The sequence below is a fragment of the Sylvia atricapilla genome, chromosome 1, assembly GCF_009819655.1.
Source record: "Sylvia atricapilla isolate bSylAtr1 chromosome 1, bSylAtr1.pri, whole genome shotgun sequence".
In the NCBI taxonomy this organism is placed as follows: domain Eukaryota; kingdom Metazoa; phylum Chordata; class Aves; order Passeriformes; family Sylviidae; genus Sylvia; species Sylvia atricapilla.
Genome location: NC_089140.1, coordinates 136,963,509 through 136,990,278, shown reverse-complemented (window position 1 = coordinate 136,990,278; position 26,770 = coordinate 136,963,509). Strand labels below are relative to the sequence as shown.

General features: G+C 35.5%; 1 protein-coding gene across 2 annotated transcripts in view; it reads left to right on the top strand.

Annotated features, from left to right (window-relative positions):
- CSMD3 (CUB and Sushi multiple domains 3) overlaps positions 1-26,770 on the top strand; it is a 580,968-nt gene that overhangs the window by 196,881 nt on the left and 357,317 nt on the right. For both annotated transcript variants that reach the window (XM_066334988.1, XM_066334980.1), the window contains exon 6: positions 12,207-12,319. In XM_066334988.1, coding sequence (XP_066191085.1) covers positions 12,207-12,319 — 113 coding nt within the window. The remainder of the gene's footprint in view (positions 1-12,206; positions 12,320-26,770) is intronic.

Below are 26,770 nucleotides of genomic sequence, written 5' to 3'. Positions count from 1 at the left end.
GGGAAAACATCCCTAACACCCAGGGCACCAGCTCTCTCTCGTTCAGTGCCTTAGTGTCTGCAGAGTTTTGCTCACATATTCTCACTCTTCTCTTCCAAGATGCTTGTGCAGCAGTTTTTTCCTCTTCTAAATATGTTACCCCAGAGATGTTACCACTGTCACCAGTGGGCTCATCCTTGGACCTCAGTGGACCCATCTTGTAGTCAACTGGCATGTGTTCTAGTGGACATAGGGCAAGCTCCTAGCACTTCTCACAGAAGCCACTCCTACCAAAACCCTGCCACTCAAACCCAATAACAATCCTCCAAGTTTCACAGTTTCTGTTACGAGAGCCTCATTTGACAAGATCCCCCAAGGGAAACAATTGAGATTACTAAATCTCACCTATTCATATAAATAGAAACAGATCATGTATTCTTAATGATTCACTTTGGAGGTTTTTTTTATTAGGAACCATCAAACTAGGAAGTAGAGTCCAAAATCTTGTGAAGTGTAAAAGTAATTTCTCTCAAAATAAGATCTTCTGCATGTATGCTGATACTACTTGCCCAATTCCCTTCTCCCTTTTTAATTTTTATCTAATAGGGTCAAATGTGAGCTATCATGTCCCTCATTAGTCAGATAGTTTCAAAGCTTTAGTCCTTAGTTTTAAAAGCATTTTGTTGCTTATGTGAAGTTAAAGTAATGGAGGTGTATGATATCTACGTTTAACTTGATACAAACATCTTAAACATTCTGTATACAAAAGTAGTGTTAAATGTTTCCCTAAAAACAGTCAGAGATCATTTGTATATGAATGTTACAAATACAGTAAAGAGAAGTATGATCAAGTACACAGTAAATTCATAGTATTGTTTAAAGTACATAAATATTCACAGAATGCAGTTTTAATAATTAGACCAGTTTAACTGGGAGATTTGAAATCTATTTCTATCTAACAGTAACAGGAGCAAGGCAGGGACAACTGGGAGTCAAGAGGGACTCTACACAGGCCACATTTCCTGTTCACTCACCTGTGATATGCAGTTCTCCAGAGGCTGAACTCAGGGACTTAGAGTCACTTTACAGCCTTCAGTCTGGTAAGGGATAAACCAGGTCCAGGATCCCTCCAGGAGCCCAGTCAAACAGACTTCTGACCAAGGACAGAACTGGAGCAGTCTTAGGCTGGGCTGGAATGGGGTTCCTGGGTCCAAGACAGAGGCTTAACTGAATCCCCAGACAGACCTAGTTGAGGTCAAGAGGGTGCCCTTACAGACCTAGCAGTTTCTATGTGCTGTAAATTTAAAAATTATTATTATCATCATCATTATATGAAGAATGATACAGTTTCTTGTTTTTGTCAAACATTTTGAAATGAAAGTTCTATAAAATTATTGAGTAAGAAATTTTTAATTTTACAGATATGTTGAGGAAGGAGGAAAAGTCACTGCAGATAAATGTAATCAATTAAAAATTTAAATGTCTAATGTGATAAATCCAGTGGAATTAGAAGGAGAAACAATTTTGGGTATATAGAAGAAAGTTCTTGCACAATATTTAACTGGTGGATTAAAATTTTAATCCAATTCCATAGAAGGGGGAAGCTAAAGTGAATGGTTCTGTGAATAATCTTCATGGATTCCTTGAGTACAATTATATTCAAATTATGCAGTAAAATGAGCCTTTCCTGGCGGATTTCAATATCTTCCTTGATACATTTTCAAAGGGAAGTAACAGAAAGTGAAGTCTCAGAATAAGATCACTTGTAGTTTGAATTAAAATTTTTAATGTTTATCCTCTTACTTTGTATTGATGAGTTGTTCTTTAAAGGCATTTCAGGACTGTCTTATTATCACTCTTAAAAGATGAAATAACGGAACTGACTCACACTTAAAATGACAGCATTTAAAATTTTTTATTCTAATGTTAAGGAACAACTCTTTAAAGATATATTTGCATTTTGATGTAATATCTAAATATGAGCAACTAGAGTGGCAGATACTCAGGAAAACTCAGAGTCTAGAAGTACTTTTTCTTTTAAGATGCATGGGGTTCTTAATTTTGCTGCAGAGTGGGAGTAATTTGACTTGTATTTTAAACTTTATCTCCATCCAGAGCTGCATGCCAATTTCTCTTCATGCACTACAGAAAATGCAATTAGAGGTTTTTACCATTTTGACCACTGCATACCTATATGAGGTTTTCATTTTAACAACTTTAGTCACATGAAATACTAAGGATTGTGGGAAGACGTTAAATGAGAATTAGCTTCATGTAGAAGTACTCTTTACTTCCTATTTTTAGTGGCTCCAAGTTTCTTTAGTGTGCATCTGGCCATACTGATAGCAACTGATAAGTCAGTAAATATGACTTTTACCTTATTACTGGGGAGTGGCCACAGGCCTTAGACCTTGTATGGCCATGTATTGATCTGACAGGATTCTCTTAGGGCTCTTGTGAAGTGTCTTGACCTGAGCTGTTTTATCTTTTCTTTATCTACTGATGAAATGACTATATGGTTATCATGTATACGAAGGATTTGAAAACACTAAGTAGTTGCTGTGCAACACATGTTGGGCCTCTATGATAATTTGGTCTTGAAAAGGCTGGGAACTGATGAGAAAAAACCCAAAGATTTTGTATAGGAAGCATCAGATTGCCCAATGATGACTCAAGACTGAAGAAGGAGAGTTGTGTCATGATGATCTCAGGATACTGGTAATGGAATCAGAGTGATGTGGGTTGGAAGGACCCTAAAGATGATCTAGTTCCAGCCTCTATGCTGTGGGCAGGGACACCGTCCACTAGACCAGGTTTCTTGCAGCCCGATCCAGCCTGGCCATGAGCACTCCCAAGGATGGGGTATCCACAGCTTCTGGTGACATGGTCTGGTGCCTCACCATCCTTGCAGCAAAAAAAAACCTCTTTCTAATATCTTATCTAAACCCACACTCTTTTAGTTTAATGCCACTTTCCTTGTCCTGTCACTACATGGCCTTGTCAAAATTCCTTTAATGCTTTCTTGTAGGCTCCCCTCAAGAGGAAAGGCCATGGTTAAGTCACCCAGGAGTCTTTCCTTCTCTAGGCTGAGAAATACCAATTCTCTCAGCCATTTCTCATTCCTCTAATCATTTTCCTGGACCCTCTCTGTACTCCAACAAATTTATGTCCTTGTTGTACTGGGAGCACCAGAGCTGGATGCAGTATTCCAGGTGGGGCCTCACTAGAGAACATTAGAGGGGGAGAATGACTCAAGATAATTTTTTTCCCTTCTGTTTGGAAAAGAATGAAGTGCTGATCTCAGGATGCAGAGGGATGCTGAAAATCTGAATGTAACACCCAAGAAAAGAAAAAGGTATTAGAAAAATTTCTTTAAATAAAGAAGTTACTGGTAGTATTAAAGAGATTTTTCAATACTTAGACTGTTAGTCTGTTAAAGCATCAATTGGGCTAATAATAATTTTGACATGGGGCTATTCTTCTCTATCCCAACATGATTTTGTGTTCAACAAATACTATTGCAGAACATCAGATTGTAGGGCAAATGTAATTTTTTTGAGTTTTTAGTTTGGTTCATTTATTGACACTTACCAGAAAGACTCAAGAACAAGCTTCCTTCCCCTATTCAGTCAATACTTGTAAGTATAACAATTTGTTATACAGAATTGAAAAGAAAACAGCCAGTTCAGAAATTGAATATGGCAGCATTTTAAGAGAGGTAAGTTATATATGCTTCTCACAAGTGATGGTCCCAGTTATTCAGTTTGACTCTTACCCAAAGAAGTGTTGGTCACATACAAGTTGTATTCAATTTAGTTTTATTTAGATTAGCTGTGTAAGTAGGGGGAAGAAATGTACAGAATTCTATGGAAAATGCTCAGATAGTTGCATTCATCTTTATATCTGTCCAGGGCCCTCCACTCTCCAGTCAAGGCCTTCAGATTTGGGATTCTTGAAAGAGACAGTTTGATTTAGCATGCACAGTAAAAAAATTCTAGGGCAGTTCTTGGTGTCCACCTTATCATAGCTTCTGGGCCAGCAGGATCAGTGCCTTTGTGGGAGGCCTAAACTGCACAGCCTGAACTAACTGGGCTTGCATCTTTTCAGTGGTGCATCCAGACTCATCTGCCTCTGCTCTTTGTCGACTACCCTTAGCTTGGTCTCAGCAATTACACCAAGGAGCTGCTTGTGCAGCTTGTCACAGCTTGTGTGGTAGAAAGTATTAACCAATATATGCAGCCTAAGTGAAGTTAATATGTATTTATATTGTTTCTAAGATCTGCTCAGGGAAATTGAGTTGTAAGACCTTTGTATATAAGGTATTTGCATCACATTTATGAAAAATTACTCCTTCTAAGACCCTGACAACTATATGAAAATTTAACAGCTTGTACTAGTACTGCAGGCAATCATGACACAACACTGTCCATAATGTTATTTACTTATGTCACAAAGACAAGATTACCTGTATCATGAGCTAACAGTTGTGTGTTTAGAAGACTCCTTTCTTCATACTTTATTATTCTGTCGAGTCAAGAGATTAATTGGAAAACTTTGACATAGGAACATCTGACTTTATAGGGTGCAATCAACCTCTGCATTTAAAAAGTATTTCTTAATCTTGACACTTTCAGTGTTTCATATCCACAGTACTATGAACTTCCATTAATCATCCCTTGGGCCTTTATTCAGTTCTTAACGATCATACACAGGCTTCTCATGGAGTTGCTTTATGTGACAGTAACTCTACTCTAAAATCGAGCTTTTTCCAGCATTGTAAAGGCAAGACAAAGCTTTCATATATTTCAACGCTGACGTTTTTAAAACAAAGACTTTTTTTTTATTCTTTCAGACATCATAATGTACTTCACAAAAAGAGTCAAAGGGTGAATTATTTTTATCCATCTAGATGAATAACTCTAAAATTAATCAATAGATTATTAAAGTACTTTACAGAACAAGTAATTTTTTCAAGGTTAAATAATGCAGAACTTCTTTCCTCCTTTTGCCAAACACTCACTTATTTAAGTTTTCACTTTTCTTTGTTTTATAAATCAGAAATAAGTGATTGCAGTGAAGTTTCAACCTAAACCCTTATTTTGGATCTCAATAGCTCATGAGTCTAAATTTGAAGAATGGTAATTTGCTGTTCTAAAAATAAAACCCTGCTTTTTCTCATTCATTTAGCTGCAGTTCTGAGATATGGAAACAACAATTAATATAATATCAAAATTGTGAGTGTCCTTGTTCTCAGATACATAAAATTCTCAGTCCTGCTATAAATATTACAGAAACTGACCATGACAATTAAGTCTTTTACTAACTTAGTAACCACTTAAAACTTGAGTTATATATTACCCTCAAAATTCTAGTAGAGTGTTAGATTTTAGACTCTTCCTTTGGGTATTTTTCCTTTACTTTTCTAATATTGATGATGACAATGATTACCATTGAGAAGGAGCTTGCTTTAGGAAGAGACTTTTTATTCTTTCCTCTTTAAAGATTTTAAACTATGACCATTTGATTTCTCATTGGAATGATGTGTTCTGTCATTCCTTGTGACTGGACATTGGACTGTGGCAATGCAGAAGAATAATTCAATCTTTCTTTTGTTTTCTTTATTTATATGCTTGTTTTATTTCCAAGTTAATATTTTTTTCTTCTTATGTTTTTTTTTTGTTTTCATCATTTTGAAGTCTCACCTGGGAAACTGCTTATTTTGATATTGTATTTACCTTTCAAATTAGTTTATTTTTTGAAGCGAGTCTATCTCACAAGATGGACAATTCCTTAATCATGCAGGGAATTAATGACTTGAGTGTACTGACTGCACACACAAGAGCAATCTTGATGCAACCCACCAGCAGTTTGAGTTTCACACATACAATTAATTGAAAAACTCAGCTTACATCAAAGCTGTATAGCTTCTGTCACAGAGATGTCTCATTTAGTCTTTTTCTGAAATACAGATATACCAATATTATAAATGTTAGTACTACATAAATGTAAGCTACAATTAAAATTCTAGGGAAACAGCAGCTCTTAAAATACTTACTTCGTGTTGTAAATACTTCACAGAAGCAAAACTTAGAGGCAATTATCTATTTTGCTGACCTTGGTTGTTAACCAAAGATAACTGAAAATGCCTATTAACATTTAATGTTTATGTGATATTTAAAAAAAAAAAAAAATAGATCCTGAGTTATCAGTTTAGACAGCAATAGATTTTGTAAGAAACATAAGAAGTTGGTGAAGTTTTTTGTGCTTTTTGACAATATAGGTCAGAGCAGTGTCCTTGTTTTGAAATTATTTAATATAATTTGGATAGAATATTTCCAGGAAAAAAAAGGCCAGTAACCAAATCTGTCATGCAACAGACACTCACATCTATAATGAATACCATTAAGACCCATTAAAGTCATGGGTGAAATTGGAAATGTAAAAAGATTTTGATATGCCTAGTCCTACAAAATACTTACTCTTTTAGTGCTTGACCAAAGAATTAAGTTAGGGTAGTGTCTGAACTTCAATGTAAGCGTATACAAACTGAGCTGATGGAATAGGAGGAATATATTAACTTAATCATTAAATCCTTCAGCATCTTTCAAATCAAGTAATATATTAAATATTGACTTGGCATCAGCTTTGTTTTTTCTAGTGTGCAACTGGTTGTTTCTAAACCGATCTGAATTTAATAAGTGAGAGACCTGAGTTTTAATCTTGTGCCCTTAAGTCTTCATTGTGAGGTGGATCCTTTGAAGCTTGCTACATGAGGTGTTGCTTTATGGGATCAAAGCAGTCATGAAGAACAAAGGAAAGGATCTCAGAAATCTTTGCTAATGAGCATATGTTGTATAAAAATAAGGGAAACACAATAAGCTGTAAGTGGTTTCTATTTCAAATTTGTTTAATACAAGTACTGCCTAATTTAAGCATAATTTAACCAAAACAGATAGACCATTGATCAGGTACTATTCTATCAGGCATATCCTTCCTCTTCTTTCAAGGGACAAGTGGCTACTCTCATTTTTAGTGTATTATGCTGTGTAATTGTCTTGATTTAGATTTGACAGGTAAGATTGGAGTCTCTCTTGGAATGGAGATTGTAAGCCCACCCCCCCCCTTTCCAAATTATTACAGATTTGCAATTAAAAGGCTGTCAGGCAAAGATTTTGGGAATAGGTATAGCAGTTCTTTACTAGGGATATTAAAAATACAAATGTTGTAGTACAAAAGAATAAGCAAACAAACAAGCAAGAAATCCTAGAAAACTCTGACAGAGTCAGAAATACAACCTGACACCCTGTTAGTGTCCAAAACTAAGCCCTCCTGGAGTGGCAGATGTGGTCCTGTTGGAAGCAGAGATGGTCCTGTGGAGAAAATAGTCCAGAGGTGGGTCCAGTCTTCCTTTGGGAGTCATGTGGGAACATTGGATGTCTGGTGACACTTGTGGCTCTGTTTTATCTAGGGGGAATATGTTTGGCTCCTCCTCCCTGGGTAGAGCATCTTACAATAGGATGATGTAATGTGTCATGTCATTGGTGAGCTTTAATGGCCCATTAACAGAAGATATCCCCATAGAGGTAATGGGAGGGTGAACAGATATAAGAAAAAATACCCACCAGGTTTTAACAGCTGGCTTGTTATCAGAAAGACAGCTGCCCCCTCCCTCCTGGAGTTACAATAGTTGGAATAGAATAAACATTTTTTTGGTTACATAACCCAAGATAGTAAGTATTAAGCCGCAGTAGAACATGCATAAACATGCATAAGCCTTCTCAAAATATGTGATGATTTGCCCTTTTTTAATCAAATCTTTTTATGCAATAGTGTTATTTCAACATGCAAATAATACCAATAAGAAAGAATCCACACAACTGTAGTTTGCATCGAATAATCACTTAGGATTTTTGTAGTGCATATATATGAGTCATGAGATCTATGTATGCACTTAGTCATGCTTAGGTGTAAGTCTTTGTTAGCCCACGGCTTTGGTAGAATTAGAATGGGTTTCAATGCTGTTTAACGCTGTGTGGTATCAACCTCTTTTTTTTTTTTTTTTTTTTTTTAGTAATTCCATTTCCGTGAATCTGACATATGTGGAAATGTAGAAACTATATGGTTAATTAAGAAGTTTGGGGAAAACTGTCCTCTATAGTAAAAAAAAAAAAAAAAAACAAAAAACAAAAAACAAAAAAAAAAAAACAAAAAAAAAAAAAACCCAAAAAAAAACCACCTTTTTCTCTTTGGAATATTTTTGGATATATTTAATGCCTAAATTAAAACCTACATGACATCACAATAATCAGTGTATTGACAATTGTGACTATCAGTGACAATATGTTTGTAAGAACTGTAGTTTTAGATGACTTTTAGAAATCAAAGCTAGTCTGGTACATGACAAGACAGAAATGTTTAAATTATATAAACTTTGTCAAGATTATAGCTATCTGACAGTGTACATTTCAAATGTTAAGGTAAATGTATATTGTTCCTTTTCTGGAAGAAATTGAGGATGTGCACTATGCTATTAAAAAGAGAAAACATATCATTTTAAAAAGAGAAAACATATCATCAAAACTTTGCAACATAAGTTGAGAATAATGTGTGAGAATTTTGTGGGCAAATAAAGTACTAATTGACTTCACTAGATCAGAATTAGCCTAAAACAGGTGTTTTATGGGGTTTTTTTTCAATTACTACATAAATACTGTATAAAAGAAGGGAATGGAGGCATGTTGTTGTAATGAAGTACAAGAATGAAATTTTGATTCTCAAATAGGTTAGTCCCTTATTTCTTCTGTAAACTTCGGTTTACACACAAATTAACTGCATAGATGGGAACTTCACTGGGATATCTACACGCACAGTCTTCCAGTTCTACTAAACCCTTGTTTGGCAACAAAGATGCATTGTTTCAGTAACCACTTCTTTTTTCAAATACATTTTGCAGTAGATAACAGTCATTGCTGTTACACATAGTGGTAAGATACTTTAAATCTCTGGTTTACAGCCAAGATTTTCCATGAACATTTCTAAGAGTTTATGAAAGACAGCTGCAGAAGGGAAGCCTACTCTCTGCTGAAATTTACTATGCAGGATTCTGTGCAGCTTGAGAGGGAGATACATGTTTTGAATTATAAAAGAACATGAGACAGCTGTGTTTCCTTTATGAAAGATATGGTGTTTTACTTTGAATTTTAGGAAAATATTGTAGATGATGCTATGCTTGGAATAGCTGACACAGAAGTAGGTTGGACTACCAATGTATTATTGTAGTGGTGAACAGCTTTATAATTTGCTGAGAAGATAAATTGACATGAGAAAAGGGACAGTTGTATCTACAGAATCAATTTTGACAATTTGCAAATCTGCTTTCTGGGAAGAATCCCACAGAACCATTGAACTGTAAAAATTGTATTGTAGGAACTGTGAATTTAATTAGAGGTCAGCATGGATGTACGGATAGGTGTATTAATAAATACCTGGTTTGATAGGTAAGCTGGGGTTTTAGCTATTTTAGAAACAACATTAGTCTTTTACTGTGAACATATGTAAATGTGTAGGGTGATATTTTCTCATGTCTTGCAAAATAAACTTGCAATTTTTTTCACATGGTTTTGTGATTATTGAAGAGAAACCTTCTTATAGACAGAATATATATGAGTCAAAACATGTTAGAAAATGTGTTTTACAGCCTTATTTTATTTCAATTGCTTAGTAAGACCTCTTCCAGTAATAGATTTATTCTAAAATATGCAAGCAGTGAAAGGTTGTTGCCTCTATCTCTATAGTGCCTAACATTTATAGAGTGAGAATTTAAATAAAAGAACTATTTCCTCTTGCTCATTAGGTAATGTTATTATAGAGAGAAATGGCTATACTGAAAAGCATACCCTAACCTCTGTCTTCCAAAAAACAAGACTCAAATTAAACTATACTTTTTACATCTGTAACAAGAAACCTGTAGTAGCTAAAGCCACTTTATGGCTATTAGAAAGTGTGTTGTATTCTAAAATTCACAATGAAAATGCAGAAATATTTGATGTTTTCTAATTGAAAGGTGTAGTACAAATATGTTCAAAGTGCCTCTTACACTTTGTACATATTCTATTGCAGTTCTGACTTTAATTGGTACAGAGTAATGAACATTCACCACATCCTGTTGCAATCTCATAGTGCCATTTTTTTGTTTGGTTTGGTTTTTTTTGGGTTTTTTGGTTTTTTTTTGTTTTTTTTTTTTGTGGTTTTTTTTTTTTGTGGTTTTTTTGTTTGTTGGTTGGTTTTTTTCTTAACTTCATCATCTGGCTTTTTTGGATATAAAATTTGAGATAAATTTTATAAGCTAAAAAAAACTTAGATTCTATGTGTCATTCAGCTGGAATGAATAGTATGAGCTATTGTGTTTCCACAGTATAAAAACATTCTTTTGCAAGTATATGAAAGAGTTTGACTGTGGTGTCAGTCAAGTTTTTTGTCATTTATATCAGTGCCTGAGGGAACAAGGGTGCTAGTACAGTCCCAGAAATTTGGAAAGTTGTCTTAAACATGTTTTGTTTTAAGGTACAGTCGGTGGGAAAATATGAAAGGAACACTACCTCTAAACTGTTATTGTTTCAAAAGTCTTCGTCACAGAATAGTACCTATATAAACTTATTAGTTATTTATTTAAGTAAGGTTTGGGGTTTTATTCCGCTTTAAAAATCACTTCAGGATTAAGTGTTTTATTATTAATAGAATTTTTCTCAAAATTTAATAGGAATCCTTGATGTTTGAACATAAAATGGCATACTTGTTGGCTAGTATTTTATTTTAACTACAGGAAGAGTTGTGCTTATAACTAAATGGAAGGGCATAGGTAAGTATGTTGACATTCTAAAGATGCGACTTCTTTCTGGTTTTGGTTAGAAATATATACTGAATTACTGGCTTGATGGAAGAATTTTCTATCTAAACTTTATTCACCTTCTTTATAAATATGACATCTCATTTAAAAATAAAATAACAAAAGAAAAACCCCACAAAAACCCAAAATAAAAATAACTTTAATTCATATTTTCCTAATGAGCCAGTCAAGATGAAGGCTACTATAATTGGAGGAATATCCTTATGCTAAAACAAAAACAAAAAAAAAATCCAGGTAATTTTGTATACTGGGTCTAATGGCTCATAGTTACTTTTTTGTAGAAGCCCAAAAGGTGCTGTAGTTTGGATTTGTGACTAAACCAGGGTTGATAGCACAACAATGTACTGGCTACTTTTGAGCCGTGCTTGCACAACATCAAGGCTTTCTTTCCACCCGCCTCTGTCCCCACAGTGACTAGACCAGGCATAGGCAGGATACTAGGAAGGGAAAACAACCTAAACGGACTCAAAGTGACCAAAAGGTTATTTCATGCCAAATAACTTCATGGTCAGCAATAAATAATTAGAGGGGCTGAGAAGCTGCTAATCATTGGATTTTGATTGATATATTTGTGGAATATGGTGGATCATTACTTTCGTATCACTTCCTTTTTTTCTCAACTCTTCACTTATTAAACTGTCTTTTGGAGACAGTTTTACTGTCTTGCTTTTCTTGCTTTTACTCAACCTTTTCTCTCCCCTTACTTCTGTTCGGGACAGGGAAGGGAGGGAGTGAGCAACTGTGTGGTGTTTGACTGTTAGCTTGGGTCAATCCACTAGAATTTCCTATTCTTCTTGTACATCTAATAACTAATTTTCAAATTCACACAAGTGACGGAATATTTCTTTTATCTTTATACTGCAAATATAGAAAATTACTTACTCTAGAAAAGTAGATGTCTGTTTTATCATTTTAGATAGTGGTTTGAGTGGTTTGAGTTAAACTCTTTTCCTCCATATCTTGAATGTGAAAGTCACAAGGTACAAACCTTTCCCTGGTTCCCAGAGCAATGTTCTGTCTAGCCCATTATCTGACCTGTGTAGACACAAATTCTTTCTAGCCTGAGTGCCGTGTACTTCCATTTTTATGGTGCTGTGCCTGACCAATAACATGGTTGTGTAGTTCATGGCTTAGGACTGATTTGTATCCAATCACTTGATCAGGCATAGTGTACAGTATTGTCTATTCAGCCTTGTTAAAATGCTACTAACCAATAAATAAAAAGTCCCATAGAGGGCATGTCAATGAATGTTAGTGTGAATATAAAAGTTTTCATTATAATAATGATTTTTTTAATTATTATTTATTTGTTTTAATTCAGGCTCTCTGGAATGAATATACCTCCTCCAGTTATAAGCAACAAAAACTGGCTCAGACTACATTTTGTAACAGACAGCAATCACCGATACCGTGGATTTAGTGCCCACTACCAAGGTACATTTAAATAAATAAATTTTAATTGTGTCTGTATTTGTTAGAAAAAATAGTACCTGAAGATGTAGGAATGGGAAGGAACACTGGAGAAAAAAAAAAAAAAAAAAAAAAAAAAACACCAACCAAACAATAAAAAACCAAAAAACCCCAAGCTCATTAAAGTATAGTTTGTTTTTCAACCTGCTGTATCAAATTGCAATCTGTTAGAATATGGGCAGTGTATTATCTAGTGTATTTAAATTCAGTTACCAAAATTACAAGAGATACCTGCTTTACTTTAACCTATGCAAGCACTCTAGCTTTTAAAATGGTCTTAATATTCTGAAAAATACTGTGGAACAGTAACAGAGAGAATGTCTTCATCATGAAATTATGGGATTGACTCTATAGTTGTATAAATCATATCTGTAAAGCAGTGAGTAAGTTTCTGTTTACTAAAATGGCACTTAAATACTATTTCTCTTTATTATGTTTTGGAATGCTTTGCATTATTAAAAGTTTAATTAACCAGAAAGATCCTTACCCACTGTTTTTATGAACAAGCTTTTTTCTTTGAGTAAGAGTGAAAGCACCTGAAGCGTAATTTTGGGAACTTCACTGTTTGAAACAAGGTCATTCTAATGATGTGCTAATGAAAACTAAATGTCAATAGTGCATTGTTATACTGTAAATAATATTTTTCAATATCCACAGTGTATCAATGGATCTTCAGGGAACAGTAACTCCTTTTTGTGTTTTTGTGCTTTTTCCGTTTATCTGATGAAAAAATGAATCATGACATTCCTATCAAGACCTAGTTCAGGAATTTCTTTTGTAGTTTCTTCTAGAAAATCTAGCTTAGGAAGAGATTAATTACATAAAGTTTTGCAGAATCTGATAAAATTAGTCAGGCAAAGCAAAAATTGCAATTAACAAAAATGTATGACTAATGTTTTTAATTTCATTTTTGATAATAGCAAATTTTACACCTCTGTGTGGTTATCTCAGATAGCATATTCTATACGGGAACAGAAAAGATTGATTACTATTTTCAGCAGGTATTGTATATATTTATTTGGACTTTCTGAGTTCATAGATGTTCTGGAATGTGTATTCTGAATGAAATTACATGAAAGAAGCTTTCTTAATGTAGATTCAAGGCTACTATACTGGTTTATGAAAACCACTGACTCATTTCTTGAGTGATAGGTTTCATACCACATACGGTAAACCACATTTTTTACTAAGAAGTTGCTAGCTTTTGGAACCATAAAAAGATAGAAAGTAGGAATTCTAATAAATCTTACCCACAATTGGGAAACTATGTGATAACTATTTTGGTGGTTTAAGTGAAGTGTTTTGGATTGTTGAGCTGTTTCTTTTGAACTACTGAGAAAAGAACAAATTATGTTTCATGGTAGACATGCACGCATTCCTGCCAAAAATGTGAGGTAATAGCTAATGAAACACAGAAGGTTTATGTTTACTTTTAAAAATGTGTTTTATCCAAGAGCCATAAAATGTGTGAGTTGATAGATGTGGGAGATTTGAAAATGCTATGTGTCTTCTATTTCTCCTTACTGCCTAAGAATGTAGTGATTAAATAATGATGTTTTTACTCTTTTGGTTTACTCATTTAATTTTTCTGGTGTATTGCTGAATGTGTGTTAAAGTTGACTAAATACTAAGTTGTCTAATGCTGCAGCGGCCCACCATACTTAAAATTAAGAAAATGTTTTTTGCAACTCTAAAATAAATTTAGGTGGTAAAAAATTCAGCACGTAAAGGAATTAAATGTGCATACTCAAGCCTATATGATCAATAGAAAATTACCTTGATACTAGAAAATAGAAAAATGCGTGGTCAGATAATAGAGGATGCGTAGTTTCTGGTAGGTTAATGGTAGACTAAAGAAGAGAGTGTGAGGAAATAAATATATATCGTAGAATAATAGAATGATTTTGGTTGGAAGGGACCTTAAAGATCATCTAGTTCCAACCCCTATACCATCAGAAGGGAAACCTCCACTAGACCAGGTTGCTCAAACTCTGCCATGAACACTTCTAGAGATGGGATACATTAAAGAAAAAACTTCCTACATTTAGTAGATAAACGTGAAATGTGTAGCACAAAATATCTCAGTTTTTTGAGAAATGTAACCTTAACTTTTTCAGTTAGAGATAACTTTAGGCCTTTTTGTAATGGCAATTTTCAAACTTTGTTTTCACTTTTTTTTCAATATGAATTTTCTGAAAACCAGATAGCTAAGAAAAAAATTTAAAAGTATGGCAAAAAGCCATGTAGTACAAGTGCTTGTTTTTATTTTCAAGAGTTTATTTCAGCATTACTTTTGAGACAGAATCTGTTAATTTATTCAATACTTGTTTTATCAGAGTGCTACACAGTAGTAACTGTTAAAACCTTGGTCTTTCCCCTGCTTAATTGATGTAGATTGACTGTAACTTCTTTCTGAGTTCCCTTTCTGAAACATAATACATATGTATTGTGCTACATAGTACTACTATAACCAGAATTACTGATTTCTTAGTACTTCCTCTAATTTAATATTCTCTAGCCTATTGTTACATATTTTTAAGGACCTGGACTTCAAATTCTGAACTCCAGAACACTGCACAATTTCAGTTTGTCACTGTGTGGCACTGCAGTACCCTTTTCAGCTAATCACTCCCTTAGTTGACTGATTTTGTTTGCACTAGTGTTCATTTTGTTAGTGTATTTGGGTCATGGTTAAACCCTAAGCAGCAATGAAGCCCTCTCACCACCACTCATTCCATCCTCAGAGTACAACAGGCAGAAAAAAGGAAGATCAAGAGTGAAAATTCCAATTTTGAAGTGAAGGTGTGGAAAACCACTCATCAACTATTGTCCTGGACAAAATGGCCTTATTATAAAACCTTCAATGACTGTTTCAGGGTTTGGAAAACAAAGTAAAGAATAGTAAAGAAATATTTACAAATAGTAAAGAAATTATGAAAAACACCCTTACTCTTCAGTTTTGAAAGCTTAACTTTATTCCAAATACTTCACCTTCCTCTATTCCACCACAGATTACTCTTTGTCTCTTGTGTGATGTGATAGCCAGTTTAGGAGATTCAGGTCAAAGTGTAGGAGCTGATTTCTGCTCTTCTTCATTTCTCACTCTTTTCTTCTGCCATTTCTTCCCACTTACTCATTTCTTCTGATGTACATTGACCATGGGCCATTTTCTCTTAGGCGAGGAACCTGCCCCAGTGTGGGTTATCCATGGACTGCAATCCCTTGGAGGGTATTAGCTGTGGAATGGAGCATCGATGCTCTGACCTTGTTCCTTTCGCTCAGTGTTTGTTTTATCTTAAATACATCTTCATAGAAATGTCACAAATTCTACTGACGAACTCAGTTGTGTCTTGTGGTGATCCACTGGGGAGCCAGATGTGGCCAGTTGTCAGTGCCTGCTGAAGGGAGAGGTGATATTTTCAGACCTATACCCCTCTGCTACGAAATCCCTGGCATTTATACTAATTACAGTCTTATTCCCTTCTATTCTCTTAAGTTTATGAAAACTGTTTTATAAGTTTCTTTTTCATAAGGCAGCCTCACATGGCTGAGCTTCAGTGTAATACCTAAAGCTATTGTGGCCTAGACTTTCGAAAAGAAGACTAAAATTTGTGCACTGCAAAGTCAAAATATAGTTGCCTATCGGGGGAAAAACAACAAACAAACAAACAAAAAACCAAACCAAAACAAAAAACCAACAAACAAACAAACAACCCCCCCCAAAAAACCACCTAGGGTATTACTTAATATTTTGTAATCACACTTTTAACATAATTAAACATATTTTCCTAATTTTTTGCTTAAGACCTTGCAAACAAGCATGGGCCTTTAAGGCCTTAAAAGTTTTTTTTTTAAATTGACTCATATGGAAATAAGTGAAATTTGATGAGGTACATGAAATTGTGGGAAGCTCTCAGCTTCATTGAAGTACATAGTCATGTCAGTAATGAGTATTACCTTCTTTTAATAGGCAATTTTATTCATGAAAAGTATTCATTCATAAAATAGTTAAGACATTGGTAAGCAATAACCAATGTGATTAGAAGAGAAATTTTCAGTAAAAAAATCAATTAGAAGAGAATCAATATGTTTCCATGCATAGGTTGTGGTGTCATAACCCACTTATTCTTGGGTGTCTGGTCATCTGTGTTTCAGCACTATTTTTCTGTTCGCTGACAATTCCTTGCCTTGGTGCTTTCTCTTGTTGCTTTGTTAAAACTCCCTTTGAGTCAGAAACTGTTGGCTGAAGTAGAACAAAAGCTTCTTTGGATCTTCTTGAAGCAGCTGCTTCACTGTTTCTTGGCACCGGTAATCCTCTTTTGCTGTTTCTAAAATTAGTTGTGCTTTTTTACTCCTTCCATTTGCAGTTCCTTTTGGTTGCTGCTTTCTTTTGGTTACATTTTGCTCTCCATCATTTATGTATGAATCCATAATATTATCTAAGTGGACAGAAGGGATTAAGTTAGCTTCACAGCATCTGGTCTTACACAAACTTCAGTCTTCTTTAGATCAAGCATACCCAGATTCAGAAAAGGTTTTCAGGGAAAAAAAAATCATTTTCTGACAGTTAAACATTACTTTAAGCATCTATAACTTTGCTATCTTTTTAGATCTATCATCCTTTTCCTCTCACTCTCTGCCTTTGTCCTTCCTTAAAGCTCTGGAAGGTTTCAACAGTAGCCCTACAATTGCTAACCATTTCACTTGTGAAATACATTTCTTAAATGATTTTGTTTCCCTCCCTTGTTTGTTTACCTCTGTTTAAGCCATGTGCAAACTCATGCTTCCAGTTTGAACAAAATAGTATCAAATATATTAATTGAGTGCACAAACATATTTGCCATCCATTAATAATCTTTGATTATAGAAAAATACAAATGAAGCAATGAAATATATCCATGAGCATATATTGAATATATGTGAATAGAATAGAATAGAATAAAATTTAGTTGACCTGCTAATATTTAAAAGCATACAAATGTTTTTTCTCCTTCATACTTGACAGCCAACTATTTGGAGCTGAGGTTGGATAAATGTGAGGACCTTGAATGCGGGATGAAATATGAAGAAAAAGATGTTGAAAAGTTTCTTCTTGCTCTGCTTGATTTTCTATTATTTATATTGTTCTATTTTTTTCTTTCTGTCATTTTGTTTATGAATAGAAATGTTCCTTCATTCATAAATTATTTATGGAGTTAGCTTTTCTCCATTTTTTCCCCCTTGATTTTGCTTTCAGAAAGAATGAAAAGCAATTGCCAATCAGGTAAAGAACAATAGTACTAAGCTGCCTTACAGCATCATGGCTAGAGTAGCCAGAAGGGGAAAACTGCCTATCACTTTTTTCACAACATTAAGCAATTTAATCAGATTTTGTCGTTCGTTTCTTTTTTCAATAGCTATTTCAACAAACAGTATACTATACTGCTGGTGAAAGACTAGCAGCTGTAACAGAGACAAAGGTAAGACTTTTGTTTAGACACCTGTAGGTATCTGCATACCCATTAAAGCTGGACAGCTCTGAAGCGCTATATCAGTATATATGTGCACTGATGCATCACTGAAATCACCCAAGATACCCAATGTATTTCCGTGGCAGTGGCAGAAGTGCAGAAGCTCTTTGGGCAGACAAGCCAAGGTGCTACCAAGACATATGTTACGAAGTTACAAAATTGCTCCAAATTATGTATGGGTAACTCAGCCTTTCCCATACCTTGCTAATCCTGCCAGTGTGGGTTGCAGAGTGATTCAGCTGACCACATGGTAGATTTTGAGTAGAGGTGTTCTAGAGTAGAAGAGACATCTGCATGGTGCTGGCAAGCTAGAACTTACAGGAGATCACAGAGTCTGTTTAGTATGTCAGACACCTAAACACTAAGCAGACAATTGCTCCCAGCAAGACTGGAGAAAGCCAGAAAAAAAGGTAAAACTCATGGATTGAGATAGCCAATTAAACATGACAGAAAAGGAAGGGAAAGTAGTAATAATGATAAAAGAATATACAAAGCTAGTGATCAAAAAGCAACTCACCATCTGCAAAGCAATTTCCTTCCAGTTCCTGAGCACCAGTTGCCACCTCCCAGACAAGTTGCCCCATTCCTTGTTCAGCATGATGTCATATGGTATGGAATATTCTTTTGGCCACTTGGGGTCAGCTCTCGCAGCCGTGCTGCTTTTCAGCTTCTTGTGGTCTCTCAGCCTCCTTGCTGGCAGAGCAGCATGAAAAGTCCTTGACTCATAGTGAGCACTGCTATACTATCTAAAACATCAGTGTGCTATTCTCATCCTAAATGCCAAACATTGCCCTGTAATAGCAACTAGAAAGAAAATTCACTCTATCCTAGCAAGACCCAGGACATCATGCCATTCTGGCATAGAAAATGGAAGACGGGAAGGAAGAAACAGCATAACAAACCTGTTACATCCTGTCCTAGATGTGTGCTTTAAAATCAGTTAAAACACTGCATTCCACTGACTACAATGACTAGATTTGCATTTATTCTAATAGTTTGTATGCCTAATGCAACTACAGACACTCTGAAGTAGGTTTTTAATCTCAGTTTGCATTTACTTATCACTTACTGAAATGTTTTTTTAATACCAGAACATTCAAGGGCTTAAGATTCCCTAGGAGAAAGAAAGGTACTGCATCCCTTGAGTCACATTTGTAGAAGTCTACTACTTTGACAAGGGCTGTATCTTCTGCCTAGGCCAGGTTGCCTTCCACTGATAATATATTTGACAGATGACAGATTTTTTTTTTTTTCAAGACAGATTCTTGGTTATCAGAATTGTGAATCTGTGACTTTTAAGACCTTGAACTTCTTTTGTCAAAACAGAGCAGATGGCTACCTGATTTTGCAATGGATGGGTGAGAAAGAAATCCTCTCTTCATAGACTGAAATTACCAGAGCTTCTCAGAAGTTTGTCTTTTGGTTTGGTTTTTTCTTTACCTCCAGTCATAAAAATAGCTTAAATGAATACATCATCATATAAGTAAATGTTTTAGTGGATTTTCATAGTCCTGGATCTTTCAGCTCCACTTCTTCTCATACTGAGATAAATTTTCTAAACAGATTATTTTTCACCCTTGCACCTGTGAGATGTCTTTTATTCACAATTATACACCCACACAATTACAGTGCACAGAAGGAATTGACTTTGTTGTAGTCAAGTTGTAGAGGAAAAAAAAAAAAGTTGCATTTTGTTGATCATCTCCAAATTTAAAAAACTTACCTTTAGAATTCCCTCAAGGATAGGTTTTAATATCACCACGATTAGCAGTTACTTCTGATACTATGTAGGGATTCAGAGAGATCTAGTTTTAAAATTTTAATTCAATATTTTTTACTTCAAGTAAGATCATATTTCATTTAAAAAAGTCAATAGAACTAAAGTTAAATATTAAGACATGGTAGTCTGTGCTAATGTTTAATTTGATAGATTGTAATTTACTTCTGGAACAAGCATTAAATGATGCAGTAAAGACTTATCCTTTACTTTTTTAATTATTTAATAGATGTGTCTTCTTAATTTCATATTTACCATAAAGAAAAACCTCTGATAATTTAGGGGCATTCAAAAAATTTAATATCTTTCTGTTTAATTTACTATTCTTCATACTCCTCTTTATTGTTTAAAAAAGAGTAAATGGTAATACTTTATATACTAGTGACTGTAAGTAATTCCAACTCCTCTGCAAAAGACAGGAAAAAAGTACTGAATTGCTCTTTATTTCAATTAGGTAATGCTTAGAAAGCATTTTTTTTTGCTTGGGTCACTTTAGTTGAAAGCTCAGGGATTTATAAATTGAAATGAAATACAAGATTTCAAACAAATAGAAAAAACTAGGAAAATGTTATATTGAAACTATAAAATCCATAGGTAATATGAATTCTGGAAGGGAAAAAATTATTTAAATCTCATTGTGGTTTTAATGATCCTATTTATATATATACACATATACACACACACACACGCATATATATATAAACACATATATATATACCTTTATCAACATATGAAAAAATATTTTAAATACATATCATGTGTTTAATATTTATATTTAGATTTTTACCTATATTACTGCATATCTATCTATATATGCCTACATATATATATCTATTTAATACATCTATTAAAATATTTAATCTAAGGAAATCCACTAAAATTCAAGGAAAATAACTACTTAAAATTAAACTATTAGGCAGAAATGTCTTTTATTTCTGTCTCTCTTTCTTCTCTTTAGCCTAAACTGGGTATGTTTGTTATTTAGTTACTGAGACGACTTGGATTTGTGACAGAAAGCATATCCTCATGTCCTTGAGGTTATAAAAGTGGAGTAGTTATGTAGTTTTAATTTTACTTCTAAATTGATGAACAGGCTAGGTTTATCTTGAGGCATAAAACATGTGAAATATAGCTGTTGTGCTCTTCAAATATTTCTCCCTGGCCTATTATTTGCAAAAACTAATCACACCATATGCATGAAGACTGAATAATATGCTGGATAACCTCCTGTCTAAAGATAGGAAAGTTATTCTTTTTCCTATAGAAAAGCTAAATCAACAATTTAGCTTTGGAATATGAATATGGAATTGACCCGTGCAAGGTATTATTCCAGAAGTTATTTCTTAGTGTTAAATGAAAGCCACAGTTTTTACTCATTCGCACTATAGAGAAGGTTGAGGATGCTTGGTATTACTCTTCAGAATTAGGTCTAAGATTGTCTAATTGGAAAAGTGAAAGTACCTTTTCCAAAGTGTCCCTCAGTAAAAAAGGAGTGAAGTCTTTAAAGAAAAGGTAATTTTTTTAATGAATGCTATTTCAAGTAAGAAATGAAAGTTTATGAACTACCTTTTTAATTCCCGGTTAAAATTTCTCCACTTCAGTTCCAGTCAATGGATCTCTTTATACTTTAAAGCATTGGCTGCTTTATTTGTGTACTCTGTGTAGCAGTGTGAGAAAGCTGAAAGAATTAATTTTTTCCCCATTGACAAGCACCAGGAAATTATTAAACATAGATTTCTGTTCAAGAACTATTTTCATTTAAATGCAGCGGAGGCAATAAACCTTGCCTACTAGTGAATATTACTCTTTGGAATTTGTTAATGTGTGAAATCACTAACCAAAGTGATTCTCAGTTATGTAATTTCTTAGATTTTCATTATGTGAAATTTCAGTACCATTCATATTTAAAAGAAAATAGTAAAAGTCCCCTGAGAACCATGGTGGTCAACCCTTTTAGGTCTGAAAAAATGTCAGAACAAACATAGGATTGTGAATACTAAAGTATTTCTAGCGTTGATATGTGTTGTATTTTGTGTTTCTTTCTAATGTACTTACATTACTTTTAATGTACTTTTTTATAGATGCCAAGATATATATTATTTTTGGTCTGGATCCTGGGCCAATATGAACATTGTTAGTACCTTTGCAGAAAATGAAATTTTCTGAATATATACAAGGAAGACAGAGAGCCAAGTAAAGTGGTTAGAGTGGAGAGTAAGAGATTGTGAAAGAAAGATTTAAGTGATGAGATGGATAGTAATAAGCAGATTGAACCTGAAGGGATTCTATTGAATAATTATGACTTCTTGTATGATACTGTTGTTGGAATCTAGTCTGTGCTAGTTGAACAGTCAGCCAGGACAAATCTCTTTTCCAGGCTGAACAGGCTGAATTCTCTCAGCTTTTCTTCATAGGAGGGGTGCTCCATCTGTCTTATCATCTTCATCATCTTATCCTCCTCTGGATGTTCTGTAACAGGTCTGTGCTCTTCCTGTGCTCAGGCCCCCAGATCTGGACACAGCACTTCAGATGGGATCTCAAAAGGGCAGAGTAGAGGGGCAAAATCCCTTCCCTAGCCCTGATGCCCATGCTGCTTTTGATTCATCCCTGGATACAATTTGCCTTCAGGGCTGCAAGTGCACATGGCTGGGTCATGTCCAGCCTCTCACCCACCATCACCCCCAGGTCCTTGGCAGGGCTGTTCTCAATCCATTCTTTTTCCAGGCTGTGTTGATCCTGAGGGTTGCCCTGAGCCAGGTACAGCTCCTAGAGCTTGGCCTTGTTCAATTTATTGAGGTTCTCATGGGCCATTTCTCAGGCTTGTCCAGGTCTCTATGAATGGCATCCCATCCCTCTGATGTGTTAACCACAGCCCTTGGCTTCTCATAGACTTCAAACTGGCTGAAAGTGCACTCAAGTCCTCAGTTTATATCACTGATGAAGACACTAAATTATACTGATGCCAATATGGACCCCCAAGGGAAACCACTTTTCCGTCATGTCTGTCAGAACATTAAATTGTCCAGAACATTACCCTCTGGACACAACTGTCCAAACAATTTGTCATCCATTGAACAGTTCACCCACAGAATCCATTTTTCTTCACTTTAGACAGAAGGATGTGGTGGAGGACCATGTCCAAGGCTTTGCAGAAGTCCAAATAGATTACATATATGGTCCTTTGTTGATTGATGTAGTTGGTCCATTGTAGAAGGCCACTAGGTTGATTAGAAACAACTGGCTCTTGGTGAAGCTCTGCTACTGTTCTGAATCATCTCCCTGTCCTCCATGTGCCTCAGCATAGCTTCTAGGAGTATTCCGTTCCATGTTTTTCCCAGACACAGAGGTGATGCTGACAAGTGGGTCATTCCCAGAATGCTCCTTTCCACCCTTTTTAAGCATAGGAAAAATGTTTCCCCTTTTCCAGTCACTTGGGACTTTGCCTGGCTGCCATGACTTTTCATGTATCATGGACAGTGGCTTAGCAACTATATCAGCAAATTCCCTCAGGACTGTGGGGCACAGCTCATCAAGTCCCATAGACTTATGTATGGTCAGCTGGTCATGAACCTGAAATTCTCTGACTGTGTGTAGGACTTTGGTCTTCTAGTCCCTGTCTTGAAGCCCATCCAGTCGGGAGGTGTGGGAAGAGGATTTGCCAGTGAAGACTGAGGCAAAAAGGTTTGGAAATAAAATTATGAGGTCTGTTGATGGTTACTATTACCAGTAATGCCATCAAGGTCTTATGGTCTAATTTAGTCAGTATACTAAGAGCACTCCATACTTAGTGTATGGTACATCATACCATACTTAGGTCCATAGTTAGAATCCTTAAAAAAGCACACCCCAGTGCTTTTTAACTGAAATATTAGTTAAAGAGTAGAGGATAGAACAGAAAACATGCTGCTGTATAAATCAACCTTCACCTTGACTCCAGTTGTTGCTCTGACCTCTCTCCATTTCCGAAGAACATAGTAAAGTTGGAGAAAGTTTAGGGAAAGCAAAGATATCAAACATATGAGTAGGTTTCTGATGGAAAAGTGATGCATCTACATAAGACCCTGCAGCATGGAAAATGAATATATCTGTGGGAGGAGAGGTCATACACAGACCATACAGTTATGAATCATGGGGATATTGGAAATATTTATTAGATCTCTTTTGAATGTCAGAATTGAGGCACATGTTTCACAGTGACTTTCACAAAATTACCAGAAATTTACTAGTGGAATAGTGCACCAGGTCTTTTGAGCCCTAATCCAGGGCAGCTAGGTAACACTTACCATTCCATTTTTCACAACACAATTGCTTAGATAATGTTGATTTAGTTTATACTACTATATAGCCTTGGTACACTATGAAGAGAGTCCTTGATTTGAAAGACATATATTCAAATTAAATCAGGCTGACTCGAATTTTAAAGGGAAGAGGTCTATTGACTTTGTGAGAGTAAAACAACTTCTGCTTTTTCTATTTTTCTTCACCCAAGACTACTTTTCCTTCTCTTCTCAGTTAATAGTAAACTTGGGGTTGAAAACCATACCTTTTAATTCCTAATATATATGTCTAGTGTATTAGTGTAACAGGCAAATAGTGTACACAGCTTTTTAACTGGAGATATAAGAAGAAAGGATTCTTCATTTGTATACAGCACTGTGTTGGGTAGTTTGGCTTTTCATGAAAGATATATAAGGCTTACATGTTTAAATAATATTTTCCCTAGAAAGTTCTCAAACCCATAATTTAAACAAATTAGTGATAAAAATATAGTTTTGAAAGAAATTTAAATTATAATCAATTGACATTCTGTTTGTTGAAGCCATTTGAGAACAGTCTTTTTGACACTTAGAGCAAACCAGTCAGTAGTAGTTAAGCCAAGAATCTAATTCCCAATGACCCTAGTGGGAAATTATGAATATTAACCAACCTTAAAGAAATTGAAAGAATCATAGAATCATGGGATCATAGAATGGTTTGGGTTTGAAGGGACCTTAAAGCTCATCTTGTTCCAAACCCCTGACTTGGGCAGGGATACCTTTCACTTGACCAAGTTGCTCAGAGCCCCAGCCACTATGACCTTGTAATGTTGGAAGGGACCACACTGGAGTCATCTGGCCTGACTCCCTGCCCAAGCAGGATCCTCTTAGAGGACATTACAGAGGGTTGTGTCCAGATGGTTCTTGAATAGGGTGTGAACTAATATTTAAGTATCCCACGGTCTTTGTACAGAAGCAAAATGTCTCTTCTTGTAATCAACTTTATCCTATTCTAGAATTAATGTGATTTTTTTGTTGTTGCTTATTTGTTGATGGGGGGTTTTATTTATTATTTTCCTCATAAGAGAAATGCTCCAGACCACTGATCATCTTTTTTTGCCCTCCACTGCACCCTCTTCAGTAGCTCCTTGTCTTTCCTGTACTGAGGAGCTCAGAACTGGACGCAACACTCCAGATGTAGCTGTACTCGGACCAAGCAGAGGGGTAGGATCACCTCTCTCAATCTGCTGATCACATTCTTCATGTTGAATGGCAGCACAGCCCTCAGGTGTATCATATCAGCAAAATTGTTGAGGGTACATTCAATCCCTTTATCCAGGTCATTGAAAAGTTGAGTAAGATTTGGCCCAGTATTAACCTCTGGGAATCATCACTGAGTACAGGCCTCCAACTGGGTTCTACTCTGTTAATCACAACCCTCTGATTTCTGCCATTTAGCCTGTTCTTGATCCATCTCACTGCCCATTCATCTAACACACATTTCCTGAGTTTACCTGCTAGGATGTTATGTAAGATATGGTCAAATTACTATGTTTTTAGTAATTTAGTGCCAATATATTTTTTCTTGTAGAAGTTTTCTTTGTGAGCATTTCTCTGTGCAACATAAAAGTGAGGAAAGATACTTGCAGTAACTGATCTTTTATGGATATTAGGAACAATTTTAGCTATTGAACAAGAACACTATAATTTTTATCATTGTATTGCAGTGCAAAATTGCCTGAAATGCTCACTAAGGCAATGCATATGTAATTCTTCTTAAAATGATTTTGGAATTTTAGTGTGTAAGCATTTACCTTAGGACATCTTGAAATTGTTGTCTAATGGATTGCTGGAGTCCTCTCACAGGGACAATTTTCCTCAGGCAAAGCTCTTGTTTTGCACTGGATGCCACTTTATAGCTTAAAAGTTCACTTACTGCCCACTTGATGCTGACAGCACACAATGTTCTGTAGGAATAGCTTTATCTCTGTAAACTCTAAGTAGATTTTGAATCAGTTTTTATACTGAAGAAACCTTTTTCCTTGCCAAAGAATTGTTTTCATCTCACTTAGGACCTGACCTTTCTCTAAAAGTATTATTTTTTAGTCTGCCCTGACCTTTTAGATAAAACCAAAACATTAAAGATGGTACTGTTTCATTTATAAATCATTCAACCCTTCTTTGCTTTATAATTAAGATTTATTCTGTTTAGAGATTAACTTTATTTATTCTGAGCAAGAAATAGGGGAAAAATAACACTTGTTAAATTTATTGTATTGCTTTGTTCACAGGCATTTTATTTTTCAAGTGAATAAGAGACAAACACAGGCCAACAGCTCCCTGAAGGCTGGAAAGCTCAGGGATCAGGGTTGAGGCTGGCAGTACAGGGCTTTTCAGCCAGTCTTGGTCCCCCTGTCCCTAGCCAGGGAGTAGAGCAGGGTGCATCTGGAGACTGACCAAACCCTGGACATTGGGCGTCTCCATGGAAAAGAGGACAGGCCAAGGCCAGGTAGGCACATAAGCCCCATGGCTAGGTAGAGCAGGAATAGGGGAAGAGGGGGACATGCACTTCTTTGGCATCACTGGGGCAGGGACTCATGGCTTCAGCCCTAGGTGGGGAGAGGCATGGGTGGGGAGAAGCCCTGGGGAGGCTGGCCACTCGAGCTCTCAGAGTCCTTACTGTCACTGGAGAGTACTTCAAAGGTGAAGGGTACATGAAAAAATGGTCTGTGTTTGGTATACAAAATTTCAGACCAGAAGTTAGTTGGGTTGTCATCCACTTATGTAATATTGTGTTAGCCAGAGAATCCTGTTATTGTAGACCTGGCTCGTGCCTGACATGTTTTGGTTTCTGAAATTCCTTTCTCAGGGA